Source organism: Paramormyrops kingsleyae, chromosome 1, assembly GCF_048594095.1.
Source record: "Paramormyrops kingsleyae isolate MSU_618 chromosome 1, PKINGS_0.4, whole genome shotgun sequence".
NCBI classification, from domain to species: domain Eukaryota; kingdom Metazoa; phylum Chordata; class Actinopteri; order Osteoglossiformes; family Mormyridae; genus Paramormyrops; species Paramormyrops kingsleyae.
The window spans coordinates 63,720,336-63,742,173 of NC_132797.1; the positions used below are offsets into that span (position 1 = coordinate 63,720,336).

At 46.6% G+C, this 21,838-nt stretch overlaps 1 protein-coding gene and 1 long non-coding RNA gene across 3 annotated transcripts; both read right to left on the reverse strand.

Moving 5' to 3' along the window:
• Window positions 1–2,260: 2,260 nt before the first annotated feature.
• Window positions 2,261–8,386, reverse strand: mmadhcb (metabolism of cobalamin associated Db). Of its 2 annotated transcripts, none has more exons than XM_023822328.2 (8): window positions 8,301–8,386; window positions 7,463–7,501; window positions 7,241–7,376; window positions 6,956–7,158; window positions 6,738–6,846; window positions 6,039–6,169; window positions 5,801–5,887; window positions 2,261–2,931 (listed from the first exon to the last, which is right to left on the reverse strand). In XM_023822328.2, the coding sequence occupies exons 2-8, from the start codon at window positions 7,469–7,471 to the stop codon at window positions 2,737–2,739; spliced, it is 870 nt and encodes a 289-aa protein (XP_023678096.1). In that variant the 5' UTR covers window positions 7,472–7,501; window positions 8,301–8,386; the 3' UTR covers window positions 2,261–2,736. The 2 variants fall into 2 exon arrangements, with proteins under 2 accessions (XP_023678096.1, XP_023678095.1); XM_023822327.2 differs by having other exon boundaries at window positions 8,225–8,319.
• A 7,232-nt stretch (window positions 8,387–15,618) lies between these two features.
• LOC111849466 (uncharacterized) lies at window positions 15,619–16,535 on the reverse strand. Its single transcript, XR_002839533.2, has 2 exons — window positions 16,270–16,535; window positions 15,619–15,997 (listed from the first exon to the last, which is right to left on the reverse strand). It is a non-coding gene; the product is annotated as an uncharacterized lncRNA (long non-coding RNA).
• Window positions 16,536–21,838: the final 5,303 nt, after the last annotated feature.

Sequence of the window (21,838 nt, forward strand, 5' to 3'; positions counted from 1 at the left end):
ACTGGGCCAAATTCAGATGGAAATGCTTTTCCATGGAAAACCGCAGATACTGCTGATGGGCCACAAAAAGCCCAAACACACACAGAGCCCAGGCTCTGCTGCTTTATCTGTGTTTTTACACCTTACCGGCTTCTGGTGGGGGGATAAGGAGTCTGACTCGAAGCCCACATCCCTGAAAATGAAAAAGTAAGGCTGTCATGATTGATCTTATTCCTGGTTCAATTGGTGGGAGTTTATGCAAAATTGCTGTGCTTTTAAGGCATATGTCACTAACGTAAGGCTGTACCATATGGCAGTCAAAGCTATTTAAGATTTTAACGCCTAAAAACAAAACCTTAACATTAAAAAGGGCCTCCTAACTTGGATTACTTGATGAATGAGCTTTTCTGAAGGATGGGGTGGTCAGGCTGATGCCCTAGAGGATGATGGGAAAAAGCACTGCTTGTCAATGCTGGTGCCTAGCACGCCTGGGAACAGGAAGCTGCTGAGGACTGTCAGGGAAGCAGACATTTCTCCTCAGAAGGCTGAGTAACACTGCATGGTATCCAAGGACCCTCACGGCACCCTGCTCACTGTTACCACAGCGATTAAAGTACCGAGGCCATCCACCATTTTTCACTCACCACTATTAAAATGTGCCCTTGGGACAATAATTACCTCGCTCTCTGCATTTCACAGTTTGAATAATTGCAGCTATTAAGCACAGTCTGGTGTTTTGTGCTTAAATAATGACTTCACAAACAGGGGGAGCAGAGTGTCACCAATGAAAGCAAAGGATTGTGGGAACACCAAGACAGCAACCACAACTTGGATGCCGGCTGATACCAAGAGGATGACGAAAGTGCTAAATGCTCACAGAGAGGAAGGCGAGTGACAGCTCAGTGAAAGGAGGAAAACAGGGCGTAGTCTGGCACAAACCAGTGAGATCATGACAGAAAATGCTAATAACCGAATTAATGTGACAATGAAACACTGTTTACCTTGTTAAATGCACTCATTCACAGTAATTATGGGATTCTTAACATATACTGCGATCCTAAGTAGAAACATCACAGCTACAGTTATGGATACAAAAAACACCAAAAAAAAAAATCACATTTTTGGATACTGTACTAGACTCTACAAAACCCAGCCCAAGCTGACTAGAGGCCACAATAAGCCTTAGAATATTCTGTTCCATTGTGACAACAATTAAAAACTGGTGCATGATTTTACAAACTACAGACGCAATGTGACTTTCACTGGAGCCCTGCTCAAGGGTACAACAGCACAGACCATCAGGTGGTGAGGAGAGTCTGTTTATCTCTACACTCCCAGAGTGCTGGGAGTCAGAGCAGGGATTCCTGCCTTCATCTGGGGGAGCGACATGCATCCTGGGATGAATCGCAATCAGAGGATGCACACTCCCCGCTGAACCATGGGTCCTGTGCATAGATGACTGCCGCAACACAGGAAATGAGGTAGACAGGGTGTGGGAAGGGGGTTAGAAGTGGAAAAGCGGCTGACAAAGCGGCAGGAGACAGGCTGAAACCGGTGGCTTCCAAAAATAACACGGCGCGCAGTGGCCCAACCTACGAGCCATGATGGCGGGCCCTCCATCACAAACAGGAAGCCTCTGACAGCATGGGGCATACAGGTCATGTGAGACACACACCCAGCTCCTATTTACAGACACCAGGCCCCTCCTGACCCCCTCTAACCCCCGACCCGCTCTCCAGGCTCTGAGAGCCCAAATGGCCTTAAGGTGACGTAGAGCCGCTTGTGGAGGGCCGCTGGCGTGTTTGTCTTGGACGGGGCCATCAGACTCACTGATTACAGACGCCTAGATCGATGTTGAATCTTTGGGCGGTTGGCATCCCTTTAAACATCCCTCTTGGATGGCCTGCTCTCAGGCATCCTGAAATACAATGCTAACAGCCTGCCCTTTCTGAAAAACATCTAAACCACCTCTTAAAGACTCAGTGACCTGAGCAGCACAGCTCTGGAACTTTCTGGTTGGTTGTGTACTGTGGACGTGATTGGCGTACGCGTGGCTGGGAGAACGGAAAACTGAGCCGTTACTATGACAGTCTGCTTTGCTGAGCAAGACTGTAGAAAAATCCGATTAGTGAAGCTGACACACCTGAGAGCCAGATGGCTTCCTCGGCCACCACTACGCACCGAAACAGGCATCAGCAGAAAAATAAATTCACCATAACATTCAGACAGAACCACAGACAGGGGAACATCACCATCACAAAAGAGAAATCTAACAAAAACATATTTTCCGACCTTTATTTAATCAATAAACAAGCTGTAACAGTTTGTGAGATCCAGTGTTTCACAGTCACAAAAGACTGGGGTCTAATTTCTGAGGTTAAACATTTTTGTTTTATTACATTTGACAGGTATGGTATATCCTTAACAGTTCTAACACTTGACAAGTCAGAAGACAGGAATCCCCCCCTGACTGAGCTCAGTGGAACTGGCCATATCCTGAAGATGAGTGATACAGTTGAGTCTCAGGCAGGGGGCAGCCTTACCTTCAAAGTCCTCTCACTCATCCCTGGGGCCAAGGGAGGGTATTTTCTACCTATTGCACCATAGCTAAATCTACAGAGCAAAAGCTTCAGTCTTGATTCATTTTAAAACTAGGCGACCGTCCTGTACACACTTTCTGGTTGATTCCCACGGTCACCGTGCGAATCCCACGTGAGCACGGAGCTTGGTCCCGGCACACGGCAGCACACTGGCGCTCTAGCAGCCCTGCAGCCTCCTGATGATGACACTGTCCGGGGGGGCGCTGGTGAACACGGTGCCCACAAAGACGCGTGTCCCCCACAGGCTGTGCCGAATGACCTTGCAGCAGCCCAGGTCCTCGATCTGGAAGCCCAGGTGGCGATAGCGCTCGTCCGTCTCAAACAGCGTGTTGTTTGTGTACAAGCCAAAGTACTGTCCCAAAAAAAGAGAAACAGAGGTTCACAGCAGTCTCATGATGGACATGCCTGGGGAGTCTTTACCAGATTACAAAAGCAGCATTCACTGCAATCAAATCCACATGCAGGAAAACATTCACGTTACTTATACGATGCTTTTATCTAATATGACATACATTTGAGAGAAGAGGGTCAGTCAGTCCCTGGAGCAACTGGGTGTTTAAGGGCCTCGCTCAGAGTACGTCACTCTGCTGACCCTGGGATAGAACCGGCAACCTCCTGATCACAGGCACAGCATCCCAACCTGCTGAGCTACACAACTCCCCCAAAGAGCTGGAGAACACGGTCATCCATACTGCTACCTGCCCTGCTATGTGAGCTCCACCATTTGAACCAATTCCTAAGCAGTGTAAATTTTTGCAGCATATTTTGGGTCATTTCATATCAAATCACCCAAAGGTTCCCAGGTCACCCTCTTTTTTTGCTGAAAAAATATTCACTGGTGCTCCTATAGCAAACTTAAGGAGAAATCCCAAATATTAGGCCTGTATCTCTAGTTTTGAAACTACAGCCCTGTGAAATGCGCGTTTTGCTGAACAAGCCTCTTGGTCCAAATTCCATATTCATAGCTCCTTAAATATGACATGACTAGGGCTGCCTGTAGAATTCATAAATGTAATCAGATCAGCTGCATCTTGTGTACTTTTTTCCATACAAGGCTGTTAAAATGGCCAAAAATTCAAAATGACGTCTCTTTTGTGAACTTCTCACTCAAACAGTATGCTAGATAAAGCCCTCAATTTTCCCCCTGTCATTTATGACATTTTAGGCCATGTGTATGCAGTAACCATACATACTCAGTGAAAAGTTAAGCACCCAGGAGTAATGGTCCGATTTGGATGTAATTTGGTACACGTGCAGACCAGCGATGGGTATGTAAATGATTCAATTTGCAAGGACCTGGCACGTCTAGTCACCAGACAGAAGATGCCTCGTAAACGCATTAGATAGCATTACCAGCACATTACCAGGAGTTTGATAGGGGACGCACTGTGGGTTTGCATGAAGCCGGATGGTTGTATCGTGCAATTCCCTGACATGTGAGGCATGCAGATGTCACAGTCGCCCGATGTTGGAATCAATGGGCACATGAGGGCACCCACACACGTCGTGAAGGTTCTAGTCACCCAAGACAGACCACACCAAGGCAGGGTTGTCATATTGTGTGCCAAGAATTACAGTACCTACAGCATCATGATGAGGTCCTCCCATGGCCAGCCAGGTGCCCTGATCTTTCCCCAATCAAACATGTGTGGGATCAGCCCGGACGTCAACTCAGACCCAGTGTCAATCTGCAGGATCTCAAGGGCCAGTTACAACAGCTGTGGGCCGACTTGCGAACTGTTGCTTTTGTTTGTTCCATAGTGTAAAAATTTTAAGTGCGGCTCCACCGGTTCCAGGCTGTGACTATTTAGCCACATTTCACGACCATTTTTGGAGACAGTGCCACCGCTTCTTAGCGGGATAATGTTACATTGTTTATATTCTGTGGAAAATGAAAGATCAATCTGCTGGACAGATTTATATCTGAATTATAAACATGTTGTGGGTCATATAAGTAAAACATAAATAAAAGGCTGAGTCCTGTGATCGATCCCCCCAGTATCTAACCAATATGTAACAAAAGACTTATTTAAATAAAAGATTTGTGCTGTAATGATTAATGTATTTTTGTTGTTGTTGAAATTGATTTAAAAAAAATATTGTTTAGGAACTGGCATCAAGGTATCCTTCTGGTACTGGTATCTAAAAATTTTAAACAATGGCCAGCTCTACCAGCTGTACATGCCATATCAACGGAGCTATCAATGTCAGAAGTTAGACCAAAAGGCTCACTCAGCAAAATCCATAAAATTAATTCAAATTTCAAAGGGCTGTAGTGTCAAAATCATTAGAGATACCTACCTAATATTTAGGATTTCCCCAACAGTTTGATATAGGCAACTTGTGAATTTTTTCAGGGAAATCTGAGGGTGACATGGGATTTTTTTTTCTTCTTCAAACTGGGTAATTTGACAATACAATGACTGGGCTGGGAAAACAAACTGAAATACAGACGAAATACAGAGGGCTAATAACAACAACCAGAAACAGCTGATCACATGGGGATTCCACGAGGTTAACGAGGGGGCGTGGCACACGGAAGGAGCGGACGATCGGGGCAGGACACATTGTTTGGATACATTTATTTTCTTACTTTACAAATTACTGTTTTGATAAATGTGCTTAGATGTGTTTAGTACAGTATATGCTCTTCTTGTTTTATCCGGTTTATTTTGTGTTTAAATGCTAAAAAAAATATGTAGATGTAATTTTTTGGGGCCAGGAACCAATTAATTGGTTTTCCATTATTTCTTATGGGGAAAATTCGATTACAATTTTTTAGGATTCGATCCGGAGTTCTGAACGGATTAAATTCGAGTTCTGAGGTACCACTGTACATGCAGTCAATGAAACAGGTTTAGTCATAGTCCATTATACTATTTTCACATTTCCTTGAAAATTTCTCTTAATTTTCTGTACGTGTACACACACACACACACACACACACTCTCCGCTCTAGATTCCTGAAGTAAACATATGTAAAGCTGTTATTATGGCATGACATAAGGTTTGAACTTGTGGTTTTTATGGACACTTCTTAAAATTTTTGTCTTATTTTTATTCACTGACGAAAGTATCTGTATATTTTCTTATTTCTGGCATCATAAATGTAATTTTTATTATCATCTTATTTTTGTCAATTAAAAATCTTCGATGAATAATTTTCATCATAGATTTTGTCAACAAAGTTAACAATGTGTCTCACAGACCACGCTGCTTACCGCCAGTCCAGAGCTGGGGTCTATGAAGTCGGCCCAGAACCCCGCAGTGCGGAGCGCAAAGCAGATCTCTTTGGCTCCACTGACAAACTGCAGGGAGAGAGTGGCACTTCAGGATGATGCCATTTACTGTGTAAGAGGCAGGGCTCCAGGATTTCTTCCCTGAGGCAGGGTTACGGCTCAGCCTGCCAGAGTGTTAGGGGACAAACCTGGCCTTCTGACCAACAAGCAGCTTGCTCACCTTATCCAAAAGCTCCTCCCTCTCCCGGTCCACCTCCTCACACCACGCTGTCATGTCGTTCTGAGTTTTCTGAGTCACTGTGACGACGGTCAAACTGCTAGATGGGGCCTCGGGAAACATGGACTCAAAATCTGTCCGAGAGAAGGATTTCCTTTAAAAAGGGGTAAAAGGTTAGGGGCGCATGCTGATTACAGCGCACTGCAGCACCTACAACACGACGAACCACCTCAGGGATGAGAACCTGAGTGCAACTGTGCAGTGGGTGATAACTCAGCACCACACTAGTCCTGAGTTTTTTCCAGTGGCTGGAGTGCCAATCCTGCCACCAACCCCCAAATTTCCCTGTAATTTGGAGGACCTCCTTACAGGGCTGGATGTAGATTAACGTCATACCCAGGACAAAGCAATGCTCAAGGGCCCAACAGAGTAGAATCACTGCTGGAATTCTCAGGATTCTTACCAGCGACCTTCCAATCGCAGACTCAGATCCCTAGCCTCAGAGCCACCACGCTGCCCTTAAAAAGTGACCTCCATTAATGCTAGCCAGAGTTAAGCTGAAGGGAAAGTTCCCGCCGCCCAAGAAGAAATCAACTAACAGATCCCCCTACTGGACATTATTAAAACAGCAACTTAAATTCCCAAGTGGAAATCATAACCTTCGCAGTAATTTCGACGGGAACGTGTGTGGGAGCCAGGCACCTCTCCTCAGGAGCTCAGGGCAGGGCTGCACAGCACACTCCACAGCAGAGGTCTCGAAATACTCCTCCACTTTGCTGACACTTTGGGGTGAGGTGGGGCCCCTGTTTCCCTGTGAAAGGAAGGCAGGAAGACAGGTTGGTGGGTTACATAGAAAGGACACTCACACTCAGGCTAGTGTTTGGCCATGTATCACTGGCACGCACAGCACACCAGCTCACCTGGAACTCGCTGACAAACTGAGCCAGCGCAATCGCATGCCTCTCGCTGCTGGTGGGAGCAGACAGCACGTCTGGCACAGCCCTGTGGGGCGGAACCCGACCCTGCAGATGGCAGTCAAAACCCATGTTGCCCGGTAGCTGGAAGCGTTGGTCCTGTGGGCCGAAAGGACCCATGTCCTCATCCGGCCATACTGTCCCGGGCCCTGGGCACAAAAATTTGGGTCAGACGTGTCCCCCTGCTGCTTCATGAGAGATGGCAGCATCACAGCGTGTAAACAGGCATACCCATGTCGGGGGGTGTGACTGGAGCGTGTGCCTCATCAGAGCCCGAGGAGGAGAATGCCCTGGAGACCGTCAGCCTACGGACGAGGACCTGAAGCTCAGGCAGGTAGGACACCAGTCTGGCCCGGCTGCATAGCGCCTGAGAAACAGAGAAACGCCACAGACATCAGCAGCTACAGACCAATGGCGAGAACAGATCTGTACAAGGAAGAGGAGAATGCTTACACTGGCCATCCTGCTGGGTTTCTCTCTACTGCTGTCCACCTGCAATAAGGCAGAAAATAAAACCACAACATCCACAAAGTACAGAAGAGAAGCTTGGGGACTTCTGAGCAAACCAATTGCCAAAACCCGTTACAAGACTACATAGTGTGAACACTGATCAATTCACAGCAAGCCTAAGAAAACACTGCACAACGTGTCACCATACATTTGTACAGCTTTTTGTAGCTACTGGCTGAAGCAAAGAAAGTAAACAGCGTTTAAGCACACACTCTTAGTCTAAGTCTGTTAGATGTTGGTTTCGCAGTTTAGGTTTCCAGGATGTACAAGTTTAGTTTTCGGTTTATTTCGTTAATGACTAAACCACATATCACCAAGCAGGTCACCAAGGGAAAGCCCTCATCAAAAATCACGGCACGATATCGCTCTAATCGATATTTACTTGCTTATTCTTAATGCGCATTAAACTTAACACATTACTTTAGTAACTGCAATAGTAATACCAGTAGTCTAATGTACTGAAAAGAGGACGGTTCATCATCTTGTCCTTCTCGTAAAAACAAAACGCACCGCTGCCTAACAGCAGCCTATTTCAAACATAAATACCCACACGACCTCACGGATTCACAATACCCATCAATACGTGTCACCTGTCAATAAGTGAGAAAGTTCTATAAAAATCTACGAGCTAGCTTTTAGGTTGGTGTTTGCTACTGCCCATATCCATTCTAAAACATATCTGGCAAACAGCAACATTTTCCTTAACTTTCGCGCAAAGGTATCCATTTATGTAAAAATCCGTTTTTTGACTAAACCCATGGGTTTTCCACACTTGTCTCACCCGAGCTCCTTGTTTTGACCTATCCAGAGTTTCACCGAGAGCTCACTTTGCGTCGCTCACTTTTTGCGTCACTACGGCGAGTACCATTGGACAATATACCTCTGACATTTTATTTCATATCGCACAATCCAAAATATATCTATATTACAATTTAATGTTTAATTTATCATATGTTATTTATTAATTTATTAATATGTTACATGTTAAAATCACAATCCGATTTTGGAGTAAAATGAAAATTGGTTTTCGTATGGACCATTTGGTTTCCCATAGACAATGTCACTCCACTAGGTGTCACAAAATATCCATTATCAACCATCGGTGAATGCAAATCCGTAAGAAATTGAACGTGTGATTCTGGATTGTAGGTATTTGTAGGTGCTTTTGAGTGTATTGAAAAGCAAATATGTTTTGCAGGCATCAGAGTGAAAATTGTATGCATTTAATTTCTTCCTGTTTCCTGCAGTTCCTCTCATCTTTCTTGATTGCAATTGTTTTTTGATTTCGGTTTATTAAAAAATGGATGAGCAATTGCGCCCGTGTGTGAGAACTGGGATTAGTTATCATATCTGGCATTAGAAGTTTATTATGCAATATAAAATTAGTGAGAAGTCCGGGAAAGGGCAAATCTTAATCATTATTTAATCCGTCTGTTCCCCTACTGTGCACGCTTTCACAACTCTGTCTTTGTTTTGCGTTACTATTACAGAACATTTCAGCTCTTGTTCACCGCATAACTACTAATGAAGTGGGAGGACATTTAATAACTGCGCTAGAATGTATTTGCATGTATTAAAAATGTCAGCGGTTCTGAGAATCTGATTTAGTCCGGTAGAGATGTCAGAGTAACGTAACACGACGCGGTCACTTGTGCCGTAAAGGTGATTAGAGTGATACCGGCCCGATTCTCCTATTGGTTCGACCCTGCGTGTTCTTACTGATAATAACTCAAATCGGCTTCACCTTAATATCAGAGCTCCAGGAAGCACAGCTGCGGATTTATAGTTTTACGGGACGCCACACTGGTTCCCAGTTAATTGCTCAGCTGCTACATCATGCGCGCCTCGGGGAGAGAGAGACCGGGGATTATTACTTGCTCTATTAACACATTAGCATATTGGAACACGTACTGTATATAGGCCTACTGCATATTATATATGTACTCCGACACCATATTATAACTGCATTTATTGTTTTTATTTATCTTTATTCACTTGTCCTCTGCTATTATGCTGCTATTGGGAAATGCTTTGGTAATAAAATTGTTAATTTTCATGCAAAAAGATTCATTAAAATTAAAATTGAGAGAGCAAAGACGTTGGTTCATGATCCCTGTCGGTGGGCATGGATTGAGGGGGGGTGCCTGGAGCTGTTCCTCTAGACCCCTTGGGTGCCCCCCCCCCCACCTCCACCACTATCGACACGCGTTGACAGCAGCAGTGTGCCAACGTCCCGTGTGGTGACAGCATCGGGGGCCTGCAGGGGGGGGCATCCATGTCAAGGTCGGGGCAGGAGGAGGTGAAGAACCCCCCAGGGATGCCAAGGGGCTGAGTGGCTCTTCCTCTGAGTGGATCAGAAGGAGATGTGACCCCCCCCCCCCCCCCCATAGCGGCTGGAAGGTTCTTGCATGCAGCTGCAGTGGAACAGGGACCATCTGGCCCTGCTGGCCTGCCAGAGCCCCACACTGGGGGGCAGGGGCAGGGGGAGGGGTGCAGGCATAGGGGTACGGCAGCGTGCAGCACAGCTTTACGTGTCACAAACACTAAAATCCGAGTTTGTGGCGTAAACACAAATGGTGACACGATGATGCTAAAAATACTGGCAACCATGTGACTACCTTCAAGGTAAAGTGCCAATCAAAAGCGAGAATACCCCGCTGTCAGTCATCGGCTCTCTAGGGAGGGAAACCCCACTATCAGCAGTGCTATTGGCCCCCAGCAACTCCCAGTTACTCACACTGGCCGTCTCAGCAGTGGCGGTGAAAGGAATTTGCCGCTAATGGCTGCTAATTGAGCACTTCCCTGAACTCCTCATTATTGCGGTTTTGTTGTAATGGCTGCGTTTTATGAATGTGATGGCTATTAATTAGTCACAATTAGCTATCATTACTGATGAATGTTTTCATCATCGTAATGGTGATTGCACCGGATTTATTCATCCTAAACATTCCACCTTTTTTCTTTGTTTCTGATGCGGGTACTTAATGTGTTTTTGGGCTGAGGTTGACATGCCTCTTGTGCCATGGATAAATGTTGTGGGGGGAGAGGTGGTGGTGAGGGGGCCTGAGAGCTGCCTTGTGGCCTTTCTTCATCGCACTTGAGTTGAGGGCATCCTTCTTGGCGTTGCGTGGATGGAATGCTAATTCCCTACCTTGTTTGAAGTCAATATTCACAGCTGACTTCTTCTCCTTCCCCAAGCAGCTCGCTGGCGGCCTCCAGAGGCAGACAGCCCACCTGCCCCACCCCCCCAGCTGGCACTTCCTCGGGCACCACAGGGTCCTCACTAATGGGCTCTGTGAGAGCCATGCATGGGCACCGGCAGGTCACCCACTGACCTTTATAAAGCCCGGCTTTGGAGTGCCACCCACAGGGACGGACCCAGAAACCCTGACAGACTCTGTGGACAGATGGCACCAGGACGATGGAAGGATCCGGAAGGTATTTTACTGTAGGTATTTATATCTGAGGATCTGACTCCCTGCCATCTCCCACCTTGATGGAAAGCCGGCTGTATCGCTGACATTTCCACAAAGAATGAGGTTTATTAGTTCTTTCAAGATTCAGTGTAAGATTTTACATTTAAAAGGACACCCTTCTTATATAGTATTGTTATAAAATATGACCATGTTATGAGGTTCAGCCATAAAAATTAGACCTGACTGACACAGGACTGTTTCACACATGCGGTTTTTGCCAAAATCTCAGGATGTCAGTTGGTTTTTCGGCCTGGTGGCACCGAGATGAGGGACAAAGGAGTTAACCTCATGGAGCTTCTACTGTTGACGCTGCAAGGAGAAGATATGAATTCTGTGATGAATCAACACTTCTCCTAACAGCTACTTTGTTCTCCTTTAAAGAGCATCCATTGGGTATTCAGTGCACATCTTCACTTGACAAGAGGAAACCTGCCATTGACCTCTTTCACTTCGTGTCGAAAGATATTACCCAGAATGCCTTAGGAGATCCCTGAGAGTGTGTTATGTGTAACATAGACATCCTCACTCAACAGCAGACAAGAATGATAATTGTGGCGGGGGGGGCGGAGTTTGAGAAGTCAGGGAGGCACCTTCTCTGTAACTCTGTCGATATTAATGACTGCTGGGAGCTGGAGCCCCTTTCCTGTCCCCTGCCCCTGCTCCAGGTGTGATGGGCCCACATTTCACATTCTCTCTCCCAACATCTGTGTAAAATGGTCTCCTGTTCTCGGCTGAGACCATCTGCTACAGGCCTGACACTTTCCCCTTGTGTTTATTGTTTCTGGGTCCACACTCAAAAAGTCGATTTGTGCTCCCCCAGCATGTTTTAGAAACAAAGCAAACAGCCAGCAGGAAGATTCAGAAGAGTAAGCGAGTTGGTTAGCAAAAGATTCCGTTTCAGCATCTCCCATATTCTCCATGCCTCAGCGTCTCCCAGGAACATATTTTTAGTGGGGTGACTGTTTGTGGCCAACAGAGGGCCCCTAAATGTCCGAGGCCCTACTCAAATTCCCACCACTGTCTGGCGGGCCACACAGCTCCATGCGGTATGACTGAAGGTGGAAAGATTTCTATCAGCCTCAGTAGACGTCAGTATTCGAAGGGGTTCAGAAATTGGCAGGTCGATGGGTGGCCACCCCATCCTCCATTACAGCCTTTAGTTTGACAACTTCACATATAAACACACATTTTCACTGCGATGTAACAGAAGTTGGAATCACACAACCCCAAACCTCCATGGAGACCAACCAGAACCTTCAGATGTTTCGTAACCCATTGAAAGTGAAGGATTACAGATCAAAATGAACACAAACAAAATACATTATACGTTCCAAACTAAGCCTTAATTTGATTACCGTTGGCAACTCACATAGAGCCTGTCACATGACATATGTACCAAAATCAAGAATATGTTCTGGTAACAAGCGCACATGTACAAAACATATATAAACATACGTTATGTGTGTAGCGCATGGACCAATAAATGAACATGTTGCAATGAATGTGTTTTCTATGCAGTAACATGTTAGGTATGTTATTTGAAATATTGACAACCCATCAGCAGGCATTCAGATATTTCCTGTGATTGGGGGTCCATTTGGAAACAAAGGGAGCACATGGTGTTTGCAACATTCTGCAGTTTAACAATGACCACGCCCACCATGCAAAGCCACAGGCTTGTGGGGGTCCCACCACGTGGCCCGGGGTCTGGGGCCCAATGCCGCAGCCATCGCACATATAACCACTGCGCGGCTGGGTCCTACCACCACGCCAGATGGACTCTGCGGGTTCAGATTTCATCGGCGCCGGGTTCTGCTGGCAGGCTTCCCAGCAGCCCCTGGGGCCCATGTCCACCCAAAGGGGAGGGGCTGTAGAGGGAGTGTGGTTCACTTTGACTCCACATCCCTTTGTTCCCCAGCTTTGCCCAGAGCTCCACCATGAGCCACAATCGCCGTGGCGGAGAATTTCCAATGGCCAGGGGACAGGTTGTTGGGGGTGGGGGTTGCATAGATTCTGACTCCTCCCCCAAGGATGGGTGTAGGGAGGACAGAAACAATCATTGAAAGAGACTGGCTGAAGAAACAAACAAAAGATGGATGTGGTCTGTGTCGGGGTTTCTCTCCATAAGGGGGCGTATGGGGTGAGACAGAATATTCACAGGCTTCAAGGAGGAGCTGAAAACTCAGAGTCTGCTGTGTCCCTTTGAAAACCACACTCCACTGTACACGCCACAGACTGAACATGGAGCATACCCATAAAACCCCAACCTTCTATTATCTCTTACCTGATCATTGCTCACTGGTATTCATTAATGTTTAATAAAATGCAAAACACTTTCAGCACCCTGTAAATATTCTCTACGAGCCTCCTGGCTGCATTAAATCAGTAGTACCTTTTAATATTAATTACTATTGACTGTTAGAATCCTTACTTACCACTCTGCAGACTTCATGCCATAGATATCAGTGATTCATCCTGAACACATGTACAAATTCCATCCTTAACAAAGGAACCAAACAAAATAATTGTAAAAAATGTATCTCATCTGTTTACATAAGATAACGTAAGAGTGCATCGTAAAAAAAAAATCTACATTTCACTAAAATCCAAACAAAATGATCATCGAAGAGGAAATCACATCTCAGATGGGTGTCAAAATCTCTTCCTGGCACCATCCAAACCGCCACAATGGGTCGAGATTACCATTACAGACGCCCTAGGGGGCTAGCTGACAGACAGCCATTTCCATAGGAGCTGGGATGGTCTGGAACTGTCAGCAAAATAGGCATAATTGTCTGATTAATTCCAATTTGATGCCCACTTTGGAAATCTCAAGGAAGCCCCGAGTTGGCTGGACTTTATGGAGACAGCTTTAGTTGAGGGTCACATAAGGAACTAGACAGAATGCATGTCTCAGGGTGGGAGTAAAGAATAAATCAAATGATGTTTAAGTAGCGAAACAAACATGTATATATTTAAAAAGTAACTGCAGTAAAGGATATTAGGGAAGTGCACATTGTCAAATTGTCAAAGAAGATAGAAATGGGACCTTTGTATCCTTACCTGTGATTTATGACATCATATAACATGTATGTTTTATCTTGTGCATGTGCAAGGAGGTTCCTGACATTATCTCTAGGAAGAGTCAAGCCATGTGAAAATGGAAAGGTTACCATTAATTGCGCGGGATGACAGAATGATGTGTAGCTAGCCAATAGAAATTAAGCAAAAAAAAAACTCGAGTTCAGAGAAGGAACCCACCTTGTGAAGTATCACTGCAGTATTGATAATAAATGAGCAGAACCTAATACAAGGCACATGACTTTAACTTCTACATCAGACAGGTGGCGGATCCATTTGGAATGGCCAGGATGGCTGATATAACGACAAGCGCATATTTATCAGGAGTCCCACTCTGCATGATCCAAAGCATCCTTCGTTTGAACCTGTTTTCATATCAATTAAGCCAGCTTTCTTTTGTCTGTGTGAGACGTCGTCTGTGCCGCTGCTCTGATCTACCTCTCCTCACTCCCAACCAGGCCCCTGCCCCCTCCCTGACCACTCTCAAACACCCCGAGCCCCATGCTCTGACAGAAGGCCTCGCGGCGTGACGAGTCCAGTGTTGGCACCAGGGCGTTGGGGCAGAAACAGGGGGGTCGGTGGGGCATTTCCGCAGGCCTCCCGTGGCCCCCATCCGGCTCGTCAGCTCACATCCCCATCACACAGACCATGACAGCGGGGCCTGTGTGGACCCAAATCTGTGTCACCTAACAGGTCTAGGCAGGTACATAAAGACTGTCTGTGTACCATGCGGGGCATCTCAGAGGGACATATCTCTGCAGAAAAGCAGGAGACACCCCCCACCGGGACACGCCAGCCACTCACCTCTATAGAGTCATGATCCTGATTGAAGGACACTGATTTGTCATCAAACCATGCAACCTGTCATTAAGATACTTTTTTTCATTGAGTAATAACATGACCCACCCCCCACCCTGCCTAAATGGTACATTTTGAGCAATTTGGTTAGAAAATTGCTTATTTTTACAACAAACACCAACAATGACTGTCTGTGAGTTTAGCTGGTGGAAGACTGTGGAAGTTTTTGTACACAAGTTTACAGCTAATTACCCCGAATGTGGTGCTGGAGGAGTATCACACATATGACTAACGTCCGTCGATGTGTGTGTGTATGTGTCCCTCACAGTTTCACAACACCTCCTCCACGATGCCAGTGACCAACAGTCCACTGAACTCTTCACGCACAGTAGAGCTGGTGAACATCACCCTCCCCCGGGCTCAACGCTCTCTGAGGAACCGTCACAGACAATCTGCCCATTGACATGTCATCAGATAAAGGAAGGACAGAGGTTACTCTATTCAGGGGGGACTTTAAATCAACATTAAACAGACAGGCTTAGGTAGGTTTGTGAAGGACACAGGTCTGGGTGACCACTAAATTAATGGTAATGGGCTCAGCCAGCCAGCAACGAAGGGTGTGTGAGTTGGACTCTAGGCTGGAGGATATCTTACATTGACATTATGGCAGACATTTTCCTTCATGCTGAATGAAGATATATTCCTCAAAGGTTAAGTTCAACACAAAGTCTGTAAACAACATGCTAGACCAAACTCTGTTTATAGTTATTGTCTGAACAGATTTACAATTCAAGACAATGTCAGTATAGCCATTTCTGGGGTGATGCTTTACTGAAATAAGTTCCCCCTTGGTGTTTGTAGACCCCTCCCTGGTGATGTGGTTGGGGTTGATTATTTGGTGAGATAGAGCTTCATGTCACTATCCTGGTATCAAACGTGGATCTGGGGACCCAACAGCGATGAGTCTAGTAGCTTTTTCCCCAGTTTGTGGCCCTCGCTCCAGTAGGTGCTGATGTTCTGGGGTGGGGGAGGGCCGGGGAGGGAGCTCAGAAGCTGGATGAAGGGCAGTTTACCATCTCAGCAGTCTCTACAATGGCGTGATGATTAATAGGTTATGAACATTCTGCAAAGGAATAAAAACAACACACACAGTAAATATATTAAAAATACCGTTTTTTTTTCTGGAAGTTTTCTATGACATATTAAGGGTCTGCCTAGGCAGATGCTTATGGGTAATTAATTAGAGTCTTCACTCCAGTGTGGGAGGTGGTCATTGCACGGGATGCATTAATTAAGCCATGAAAAGAACTTAAAATAGCTCTTCTGCTTAATGTTATCTCGCCTCCAGGTAACCATGACGATCAGACTGAAGTGCACTACATATATCAATGGTACCTTGGTTATGTTGCTGTGGTAATTTGGCCGGGGTATGGCTGGCTGTTTCCGGCCATGCATTTAGGCCAAGAGACACGCGGTCTGGTCTGCAATAGAGAGCATGAGACACAACCCCTAGACCCTTCCCTTGACAAGGTGGGAGACGACCACAGACGGGGAAGCTCTAACAGGTAACGTCGTGCTCACGTTGGCTGTCTCTTCAGTTTTAACCTGCAGTCACCCAAACCGTGCTTGGGTTGACAGCACCCCCATCGAGCCCCAGACAGGTCACTCGCAGTCTGTGGGGGATGGGTGGGGGGGGAAACACACAAACAACCACACAAAAAGCCAGATGGAGATATGAACGCTGCATTGCACAAGGTTACCACCTAAAGGTCGTCAGGCATCAGTGCATATTCAAAGAAGCCTGTCTTTCCTCCAACACTGGAAACCAATTAAGAAATAACATGAAACTAGCTACGCTGTTGTCAGGGTTCCAGCGTTATCACTGGTGCATGCTGGGTAATTGCTAAATAACTGTGGATTTACTGGGCTTCCGCTTACTGCCTGATTAAGCAATAACGAGCACTAACAAACAGCTAAAAGCAATTGCTCTATGGGGGTAGGGGGGCACTCGTGTGGGGGGCAGGGAGGGTCATGGGGGTGGTTTGGATCATATGAGCAGCAACCTGTTTTAATAGGTGTTCTTCATCTCCTCTGACTATCATCACATAGGGAAGGACACCACCCAACAGGTCCAGAAAGCTGATATTTAAATAACACAACGAAAGTCTAGCGGACAATAAGGAGAAAAATATCCTATTTTCTGCAGAGTTTTTGGGGTGGGTGGGAGTGGTGCTGGTATAGGTACCACCACAGTAAGACCCCCCCCCCCTCCCCCATGACTGTGGGTGTGTCGCTGAAACACATAACGAGGAGCTTTTATGCATTTTAATTCTTCACTAAATTACAGTGAGGGTGTGGTCCTCATTAATGTCTTTTAAGACCTTTATCTGCAAGCTGATTTGCACAGAATCAAAGAAAAAAATCCCTGCATAAATAAGAAAACACATGTCTGTTAGGACTCATGCTAAAAGCCGTGATCTGCTGAACCAACTATTTATATTTTTTTTTTGGGGGGGGGGGGGGTTCCTAATCGCTTTATTAGCAGCATAAGCCAGAAAGGCATCGTGGAATCCAAAAGGTGAGGAAGCTCGCTTCAGGCTCCGTGCTGGATCACATTCTAATGCTAAGCTCTGGCAGCTTTACTAATAGCTCCAGCCCGAAGAGGAGGTTCTTTGCGTTTGATGCATCCTGTGGTCACTGCTGGTATCGGTGACTCTTGTGCTACATGAGGGCATTGAAGGTCCTGCTATTGAGGTAATTGAGCAGACGAGAGCTTCTTCAACAAACGCAGGCCTGCAGTTGCGGCCAGTATGACAGATCATCTCCTGCACCAGTACCACATTCCTCAGCACTATTTTTATGATAGAGGAGCATTTTAGCTCTTCCTAAACTGAGACATTTAAAGAAGCCTAAATTTAAACTGCAGTTTCACAGCTCAATCCGGGATGGACCACAGAATCGGCTGATTAAGTAAGTTATGCCTAAACGAATTCAGAGAGGCCATTCCGCTCTGGTTAATTAAAGGCTGATTCGCTCTGCCCCTGTCGATAGTGAGACCCGTCTTTTAGCTGGGGAGGGGAGAGGGTAATGAGCTGTACATCGCTGCCCCCCCATGTTGCCACCAGCGAGCCATAAACCTCAGGCCACTTGCTTCCGCCATTGCGTTTCCACGGCGAGGGCGCATTAATGAGATCGTCCGAGTCCACAGTGGTCATTAGAGGAAATTCTAGAATAATTCGGCAGGCCATCAGGCCTTCGCAGGTTAATTCCTTCATTTTAGTCCACAAGACTCAGCTGCAGTGATTTGGGTGGTTAATAGCCAGCAGGGAGCAGCACTGGGACTCATTAACATTACAGGAAGAGATGGTATCGCTATGCGGCACTACTGGAACCTAAATGAGGCGTGTCACGCCTTTGGGAGCCTGATGTAATGGGAGGCGGCATCCCTGGGGCCTGGCAGTGATCAGCACTAGCAGGGAGCATCGGGGGGGCCCAGCTGTCAACAGAGCAGCGGTGCGCCTGCTGTCCTGGCCTGGGGTGCAGTTACAATTTCGATACCAAAACCTTTGTCCCGATGCTTACCAGGTAGGCCTGTGTTCAGCTACAAAGCAACACATAAGGTTTGTTAATGGGGTTTATGTACTGACATTTTACAGGGGCTCTGACTAGACCGTGACTGATTTTGTATCTGTGTCTTTGCGATCTGCCCTAATCCTAAGAGCATTAACGGGAGGGAATTATGATGACCATGGTGGTCTCCATAACTTGCAAAGATGCCTTGTACACAAACAGCCCATGGAGTATGTTAGCCACCGTTAGCATGGGAGTCCTAGCAATGACCCCTGATGCTGAGAGCTGCAAATTACAAAGAACAAAGGTGGACACTTCAGCTTCAGAAAGTCCAGACCAATATTTTGTTTCAATCAATTAGCTGAATACTCTTTGACTGACTCTTTATACTCAACTGGCTGGTTGAAACAAAATTTTTACTTTCTGGACCTATAATGTCCACCTCTGAAAAAGACGATAGCCCAGCTCTGGTACCACCAACTTCCAAAGCCTCCAGAGTCAAGCAGAACTCAGATGATGTCAAGCTCTCCTGACAAGCCAAGCCAGTATGGTCACAATCCTGAAATATGATGACTGGATGTTTGGAAAATGCTATCTCTGCAGTGTGAAAGCAGAGAATGGCATAGATCTGGCGGAGGCTTCTGAGAGGGACTCAAAATTTAAGCATCACACTATCTAAAGGCAGGACTAACCCAAAGCATTCATGCCCTGTGACTCAGGGGAATCATGCTATCGATTAGTCGGGCCTTCAAAAGGTCAGGCTAATCTATTACATCTCAGATCCTCAAGAGGAATTCCAACTGTGCTCACATTAATAATACAATTTAGTCGAGTGCTGAAATTGCATGTATTTGAATCTGGGAATGTAATAAGAATAAGAAAGTGGTTCAGCTCACACTGAACTGTTGATATTTTGTGTCAGACTTTTGAGGACACATTACTGGATGTAGGCTCTTAACAGTACTGTACCACATTAATACCTCATGTTGGAGCATCAGGTGTGGCAAGTAGGACCAGGGGCGCCGTAAGGGGGAGGAAAGCTAGGACGATTCCAAGGGCCCCTGAGTTACAGGGGCCCTAAAAAATTAGGAAAATAACTGGATTGGTTTGGACTGGGGGGCCTAATATGATATGCTTTCATGGGGCCCAAAATCTCTAGCGGCGCCCCTGAGTAGGACTACCAGGTTTTACTTTTTATAATGATATTTATGAATGCTCCTCTTTTAATAATTTCCTGGCAATTTCCAGCTCCAGTGACTAGGAGATATTGCTTGGGACAGCTCTCTCTAAACCAGCTTGCTCAGGTGATCAACAATCTTTTACACAGTCTTTGTCCCTCTTGCCCCAAATGGTACGTTTAAGCCGCTAATTGATCTGCTAAGAGTGAAAGGATCGATTATGAGTGTCCTGATTAGAAGAAAAAGATGCGTAGGTACATGAAACTGGCAGGTGAAAGAGGAACAACTTGTACCTTGGCGCCTGGGATGAAACTACTGGCCAGATCTTGTTCACGTGGCAGATGGAGGGGTCGTTTGACTCTGCCTGGCCTTGTCATGAGTTCCCTCCATAAACCTGTAGGCTGGTTCTGTTCCTGAACCCATAACCTCTAGCTCAGAAATAGCACTCTCCTCCACCCAGGCGTATCGGGTACGACCTAAGCTTGAACCTAGGAGTGAAAGGACCAACAGACTCTGAGGACCGAACAGAACTAACACCGTGTACAGAACTAACCTGAGAAAAGTCATCAGGAAAAAAAAAAATCTCATTCTCCACATCCTCTCCCAGATGCTGAGTGACACTCACTGGTTACACTGGTATCTCTGGTAGAAGCTGGCAGACAAAACAAGCCGGTGATTAACCAGCCTTCGACAAGACAGCACAGTGTCTGACCCCCCCGGTGATTCCCAGCGCCACGCTGAGAGAGTATCGATCGACGGAGATGCCCCGAGGGGCAAGAGACTGGCAGCTAGCCCAGCCCACACCTGCTCCCCCACCACCAGTGCTGTTGACAGTCAATATCCAGGTTCATCTTCCACCTCTGTTGCTGCAGATCGTGGTCTCCGCCTCACAGCCATCAATACAGGAGCTAAGGCTCCATTAACAAAAGCCTAGTGTCCCCCCCGCCCCCACATGTTAACCATGGGTCACGCTGCCCATGGGGGAAGGTAAAAGGTGTTGATCGAGGGGGGACATCCTGTGTGAAAACAAAGACGACCCCCTCAGCGGGAGAAGCGAAGTGTCCCTGGCCCCCCATTAACAGAGAATGAACACAGATGGAGGTAACGGACCACAGGGAGGGGCGATGGGGCAGGGGGGCCTCGAACCTCAGCGAGGGACTACATGTTGGGAAGGGATCACAGACACGCACGCAGAAACATACGTGTGAAGGTACAGCAGGTGCTACAGCGGTTTATATGGCACATAGCAGCGGACATGCTTTCAGTGGAGTTCCCATCAGTCTGGTTACCGTCGTTAGGACAACGGAAGCACCGTTTCAGGGGAGTGGCTCCTTTTAGCATCAGAGACAGCGAGACATGGCAGCCTGACAGGCTGACAGGCCCTGAAACACATCACCGGGGAGGACAGGCAGCTGTGCAGAATATCCCCAAAGATGCACGTCAGCCACCAATGAGCCTGCTGCCTACCCATCAGGCACTGCTTCCCTCATTCTCCATGCCACAACCCAGCTGCAGCACGGACTGCCTAAGGCAAAAAAAAAACACCTGATTTCCTGTCTGACCCACAGTCCTCACCAGCAGGATTTGACTGGGCATGTCTGACAGGATGTGTGGCACGGTGCAGTGCCAGCAACCCAGGGTTTGTTATGTTTGGCCAACGCGTCAGGTGCCATTATGGCTGCTGGTCCTGCCAACAACCCAATCCATAAGCGGGTCTCAAACCCGGCCTGGTGAATCAAGATAAACACCAGCTGAACTGTGATACTGTAAAGTCTATGCCACCGGCTGCGGAATTGGTGAAAAGCGCATAATTCCCTACCGTTACCAACTCCCCTATGTTGTAGGTTCAAGAAAATACACAGTAAGCTGCACCTTAGGAGGTGACTGGTCACCGGGTCACTGGCTAAGTCCATTAATTGGGCTCTGAAAGTGCAGGATCGCTAATTGCAGGCTTGAGTATTTGTAATGAAATCAATGAAGCTGAGGAGAGTCATCTGGCCTCTGTGACCTGACCTTCAAGCTGCGCCACAGTAAACAATGATTCTCTGCTAATAACTTTGAAAATAAAGAAGCCATTAGCTCTGAATTGCACTGGAGCACCGGCTCCCCCCCCCCCCCCCCCAACTGTAAACAAGGTGAGAGTGAAATAGCATAAACAAACAGTGGTGGTGTTGTCCAGCACTAAAAACCACACATTTGCATGAGTCCCCTGAGGT

Coding starts and splice junctions, on each gene's coding strand:
- mmadhcb (XM_023822327.2), bottom strand. CDS start 8,245: ATGGATACCTTTGCGCGAAAG. Junction 7,159..7,240: donor AGTCACACCCCCCGACATGG/GTATGCCTGTTT, acceptor TTTTGTGCCCAG/GGCCCGGGACAGTATGGCCG. Junction 2,932..5,800: donor ACCCCAGCTCTGGACTGGCG/GTAAGCAGCGTG, acceptor TTTTTGGGACAG/TACTTTGGCTTGTACACAAA.